The sequence below is a fragment of the Harpia harpyja genome, chromosome 22, assembly GCF_026419915.1.
Source record: "Harpia harpyja isolate bHarHar1 chromosome 22, bHarHar1 primary haplotype, whole genome shotgun sequence".
Taxonomy (NCBI): domain Eukaryota; kingdom Metazoa; phylum Chordata; class Aves; order Accipitriformes; family Accipitridae; genus Harpia; species Harpia harpyja.
Window position 1 is genome coordinate 15,846,466 of NC_068961.1, and position 6,000 is coordinate 15,852,465.

Genomic DNA, 6,000 nt, shown 5'->3' on the forward strand with positions numbered 1-6,000 from the left:
TCTGGAAATGGCTATTTCTTTTTTATTGTAAGGGTGGTCTGGACAAGAATCTCAGATAGCAACAAAAGAAGGGATATGATCATCTCCACTGGAAAGAAAAAAATGAAACATTTGGGATTAGAAAACAAATGCTGTACTGGAAAACATATTTGAGAGAAATGAAGAAAAGAGCAAAAGAAATATTTGACTTTGTACTTGGTTCTGACTGTGAGACTACTTCCTGAGTGACGGAGCTTTTCACTCAGAAGTATGATATGTCATGGGAATTATGAGTAATTACTTCAAGGTGGAAAAATTTTAAAAAGTGGAGTGTCTTGTCCTGAACTACAAAGGCTGTTAACAGCCTATAGTATTACTGAAATAACAAATGCTGAGCTTCAGCTCTATTTCATGCTAATATGCGTCGATCAATTCAATTCTTACTCTATATACTTTGGGACACAGCCTTCACAATACAAAGGTTGGGTTCTCCAAAGTTACAAACACACAGGATGTAGCAATTGAGCACGGGAAACAACAAATATGCACAGTCTCTAATTTCCAAACATGCACCTGATGACATACATTATTAAGATTAGCAGGAACTTCTACTTAGATCTATTTCAAAGACTGATATTTTTATTTCTCTTCTAGCTTTTGCAATAGACAGCTCTAATTCATATTAACACACTACACTTCCCTCTTGTTTTGCCTTACAGATGGGAAGATATATGATGCATATGTTATCTACCCCAAAAGCCACACCAATGAAGCTAATTTCGTGGAATATTTTGTTTACCAAATCATGCCAGATATTCTAGAAAATAAATGTGGATATAAACTGTGTATTTATGGGAGAGATATATATCCTGGAGAAGGTAAGTTTCCGATTAGATAATGCACTGAATGACTTGTCCAGTTTGAGCAAATTGTGGTTCTAGCCCCTTTTAGGGGTGTAGGAGGTCCCTTTATGTTCCTGAGCTTGCTGCTCATCTCCTCAGCAGCTGTGTGTCTGCTTTTTCAGGCAGGGTGACACAAATGGCACTCTGTGCTTGCCAGTGTGCTAAGAAAAGCAAGCTACAGGGCAGGGGCACAGATTCTTTATCATCTTCTTGGGTCATGCAGGAAATGTGGCCCCAAGTGTGGTTCTTTTAAACATACACCTGCTCTTTGGGTAATGTGACTCTGCAGAGCCATCATCTGGGCAAAGCCACAAATAAACAATGCGTGAGTAGGTCTGCAAGACACGGAAGAGGAGAAAACCACAAACTAAGTTGAGGAATTAGCCTTGCTGTTATCACTCAGGGTTTTTCAACCTGTTACGAGGGTGTTAGAGTCACAGGAAGTTCAGCTTCTGTTCACTGACATGACCTACTTTAACTTCACATAATTCCCAGCGCTAATTCAAGAAAGAGTTGGTATTCTTTATTCCAGCTTCCTTATCTTCCAGAATGGAATCATGTTAATTAATCTGTGCTAATTTCCATATGGACACCTCTACACTATCTCTTATGATTGCTGTCATCTAGGCACTATCTGCTTTCCTCCAGAGCTGACTTGCCTGTTTATCTTGTGCTCTGGTTATTCTGTCGACTAGATCTTCGCTCCCTGTGAGTAAGCAGGCATGAAGCCAAAGCTGGCACAGTTTCTGTTACACATTTCTGAAATCACCTGCATTGGGCTAGGTATCATTCATCTGCCCAGAGCTGGGCTGAGATCTTTGATGTTGTTCTCTTCTGGAGAGTACCAAAAGTGCTTTCGGAAAAGCCACTGCAACAAGAACGTTAAAAAAGCTGCAAGAGTTGCTGAGCCAGACCATTCCCAGGTCCAGAAGAAGGAACTAACAGTAGCTCACAAAACTGTCAGTGACAAGAACTTATGCCACCTCTTCAGGTGATTAGGGACAGCGAGATATTTTGTTATGGGGCACTACTCTCAAACTGTGGTTTATGGATGCCAATCCTGAAGAAAACTGAGCATGGCATGCAACTGAGGTGAAGACCGTGGGACTAAAAAGGGGTCTAATAAATTGGATGAAAACAAAAACATTTTCACTGTGTGAAGGCATGAATGGATGCCTGTAACCCAGGAGTGACAGACAGAAGACTCACCAAGCCAGCCTTGGACAGTGAGTAAATTTTGTTTGACTTGTTCAGTCTGATTTCATCAAAACTCTAAAAATGTCCCGAGCATTGACCATCATCCTTCTTTTTCTTTTCTTGCCTACTTTCCCAGCCTTCTGCTTTTCTCTTCCTTGTCCACTTGCATGCCCCAAAATGCTTTCACTTGGGTGGAAAAACTATTCTGAATCTGCCTGCCACTGGGAGCACTTAAAAGTTCTCTGCTTCCAGGCAAATGGACTTTACCCATATGCTCTCCACTCTTGTTTATTTTCTCATCTTGAGCCTTTCATTACCAGGTTTCCAAATCCCAAACCTTGCAATTAGAATATGCTAAGCAGAGTAAAACAGGAAATGTCACTTTGAGTTATTATTATCTTTCTTGAACACGTATCATAGCGTTTGATGAATCATGTTTTTCACTTTAAAACTTCATGTATTTCCAGAAGAAAAATAATTGCAGTGAGTATATAAAATGGAATTATTATTTCAAGACATGCTTATGACTCTTGGTTCCAGAGCAAAACTTCGTCATTTGACTCTTGTGTTCTTCCAGTAAAAAGGAAAGTTAAACAGAGTGATTCAAGTGATAAACACTGCATAGCTGTTGGACTCCCATTATGCTTCCCTAAACTAGCATTGTTTTTGTTTCCTGGTCTTACTGATTAATGGCATTTTCTACAACAAAGGAATTTGAATTGGTGAACATTGCAGAAAGGCAAATTGTTTTCACAGAATACTCTCAGAGCCAAGAAATAGGACAGAGAAGTCATTGAAAGGGTTCTCTTCCTGATGCAGGAGCTGAAAAAGCTGTGCTCCTCCGAGACCGAGAAGACCCTTGCAATGGGCTGGCAGCCCCCAGCAAAGGAAAAGAGGATGGATACGCATCTGGCTGATGACATCTGCAAATCAGTGGCTTTGTTAAATAATTGTTACACCGAATTTCCTTAGCTTGGCTTCCACCTCCTTTCTTTTGACCCAGCATCACATGCTCCCACCAAAACAACTCCAGCTTTCATTCTACAGACCACAGGAAACTTCTGAGATGAGCGTTTCACTAGACAGGCATTCATCTGCAGTCTCTCTCCCATAGACATCACAGCAGGTCATCGAGAAAAGCAGCTTCTGGAGGCTTGATGTGGAGCTTTCCAAGCTGGCCCAGAAGTTTCTCCCACAGCATGCTGGCTCTTGAGTTTCCTAGGTTCAACACCTCCAACATCAGAGTCCCAGTTGCGGTTGGTCAGCTCTCCCTAACACGGCAGCGGGAAAGAAAAACGCCTTTAGTTTTGCTGACATACAAATGTCCTGCAAGTCTGGATTCAGCCCCACAGGGGAGATGCCAACCCAACGAACAGATTAGCGTATAAATTAGCATGCTATAGCTCAGGAGAATTAACACTCCCTCTGCCAGTACGTAACCCTCTTAGAAGCAAGTCACCCCAAAGTCTCCAAATGACTAGTTTTCATGGGTAAGTATTGCAGGATCAGTCTATAAAGCACTAAACTTGATAGAACACGATGCCTTACATGGAGGCTATTGATCGAGCACAAAGTTGACGCAATCCAGATCTACTGAACTTGACCCTAGGTTGTTGGATTAGAAATTCCTAACAGTTCTTAACAGCAGTGAAAATATTAATGTTTCAACCAAAGAAAACATTTGAAAGGCAAGCTTTGGGGTTTTTGGTTGTGATCTGTTTGTTTGTTTTTTAAGCTCTTTTTCTGATGAATAAACTGTACCATACTGAAGTGAGACAGAAGTTATTTCTGCTTAGAAAGCAATGAAAATGAAGTGCCTAAACACAAGAGTTTATAAAAGAAATTTCAGAATCTTATCATTTTCTCGTATATTCCTAGACACAGCCAGTGCAATTGAGAAGAGGATGCAGAAGAGCAGACGGCTGATCATCCTTCTAACCCACCATCTGATTAATTGTAAAGAACATGCTTATGATCAACACATTGCTTTATACAACGCCCTCATTCAAAACGATACAAAGGTGATCCTGCTGGAAATGGAGACAATTGGGACTTATGAGAAGCTTCAGGAATCTCTTAGATTTGTTATTAAGCAGCAAGGTACCATCAAATGGAAAGAGCAGCACACTGTGCACCCACAGTCATCCAATTCTAAGTTCTGGAAACAGGTGAGGTACCACATGCCACTGACACGCAAGTCCTCACGCTCAGCTAATGCCGGGTGAACAGTCTATGAAAATACTGTTACACTACCAGGATGGACCACGTGCCTGCACCTCTTTTTCCTTTCAGTAGGTACACGATTTTACAGTCTGGAAGTCTGGCTGTCTTTTTGAACTTTTTTCAGTCCTTTAATTGAGTAACAATAAGGTAAACTGAGGGAAGAGGTCTGGGGAAGTAAGGGAAGTTTTCATAGGTATGGGAGTTCTGTAAATAAATCATTCTAGGCTGTCTGCAGAATTTTGCATGTCACAGATAACAAAATGTACTTATACTCTTTCTATATATAGTTCACATATAACTGAGAGTTATGATTCTGAATAGCTGAATGTCCTGCAGGTTTGTTTTACCTTTCCAATGCAGTTGATCAAACATAAATGCCTTCTGTATTATTTGACTAGAAAGTATAATGTGTATTATGCAACTAGAAAGTATAATGTTGTGCTTTTGTTAATTTTTTTCCACCACTTTTATTCCTTTTTGATACAATAGTAATACTTGTACTGTGACATTTTATTTTTTCCTTAGTACAGATGCCTCAGTACAGACTCTTTTGAGACTGATGTAAATACAGCATTTAAAAACTCCCGCAGTGTTAAGGGAAATAAATACACTGATATATATTTATATGCATTTTTTAATTATTTTTTATATATATATATTAAACTGAATCTCACACAAAGGGGAAATTTTGAATCTTTCAGGTACAACAGACCATGCTGTTACTGTTGCTATTATCTCCAGATAGAAATAACAGGTTAGGGTGTTTTTTGTACACTGACAGCATTTCTTTAAGCTACTGAAAAAAGAGACTGCATTTTTATAGCAGGCAGTATCCCCCCCCTTTTTTTTTTCTCCTGCTTTGCCTTTATGCCTAGTTACACTTATGTCCCATAGGGAATACCCTGAGATGCAAAGGTCAGAGCCAAATCTCCTCCTAGTTCAGGGGAGTATGAACAAAATGTGTTCTAGTAAGGACATCCTTGCAAACTTTAATCTTTTTAGCTTCTTAAAACCAGTAATTTTCTTATTGTTGGAGAAGGCTTGGTTTTGAGCTTCAGGCTTGCTACCGAATGGACTTAAAAAGTGAAAATTAGATGCAGAACACCTAATGTTACCAAGTCCAGGCTTACAGAATAGGCAAGTCCTTTCCTTTTACTGTAAGTTTTTTATTGAATGTGGATCTTCAGACTTATGGATAGCTATTTGGAGTAGGAAAAATATGTATGCAATATATGTATAGATTTTTTTTGAACATTAAATTAAAAGTTCTATGGCAAACTAAACAGCTTTTCACTGATGAGTTATATTTTCAAGTGTTCATGCACTCATCGCTCACTTCACCACAACTATAAAATATCTAGTGTTGCATTTTATTATTGCCTCATTAGATTGTGTGCAGTGTTGGGTCCTGTTCCTAAAGATCCCTCTAGATAAACCTCACTACCTCTGTGGAAGCTCCACAAAATGGATTCATGCCGATGTAAGAGACTCGGTTTATTCCTACAGTACTGTTTCTTCCCAAATGCTAATAATGAGGCATGTGTAAAGGCAGGAAAGCCTGTTGCTTTACGCTATGAAGATTTTTCACAGCAGCTTCTGAGCAAGACAAGAATATTCACTTCCAAGATTATTACAAGATCAATTTTTAATAGACTTTGGGTCCTGAGCACTTAATGAGGAAGAAAGGATGATAACTGAA

The 6,000-nt window shown here is 39.4% G+C and overlaps 1 protein-coding gene across 2 annotated transcripts in view; it reads left to right on the forward strand.

Annotated features, from left to right (window-relative positions):
- IL1RL1 (interleukin 1 receptor like 1) overlaps window positions 1-5,584 on the forward strand; it is a 29,056-nt gene extending 23,472 nt beyond the window's left edge. For both annotated transcript variants that reach the window (XM_052774050.1, XM_052774049.1), the window contains 2 exons: window positions 699-857; window positions 3,957-5,584. In XM_052774050.1, coding sequence (XP_052630010.1) covers window positions 699-857; window positions 3,957-4,303 — 506 coding nt within the window. In that variant the 3' untranslated portion in view covers window positions 4,304-5,584. The remainder of the gene's footprint in view (window positions 1-698; window positions 858-3,956) is intronic.
- Window positions 5,585-6,000: the final 416 nt, after the last annotated feature.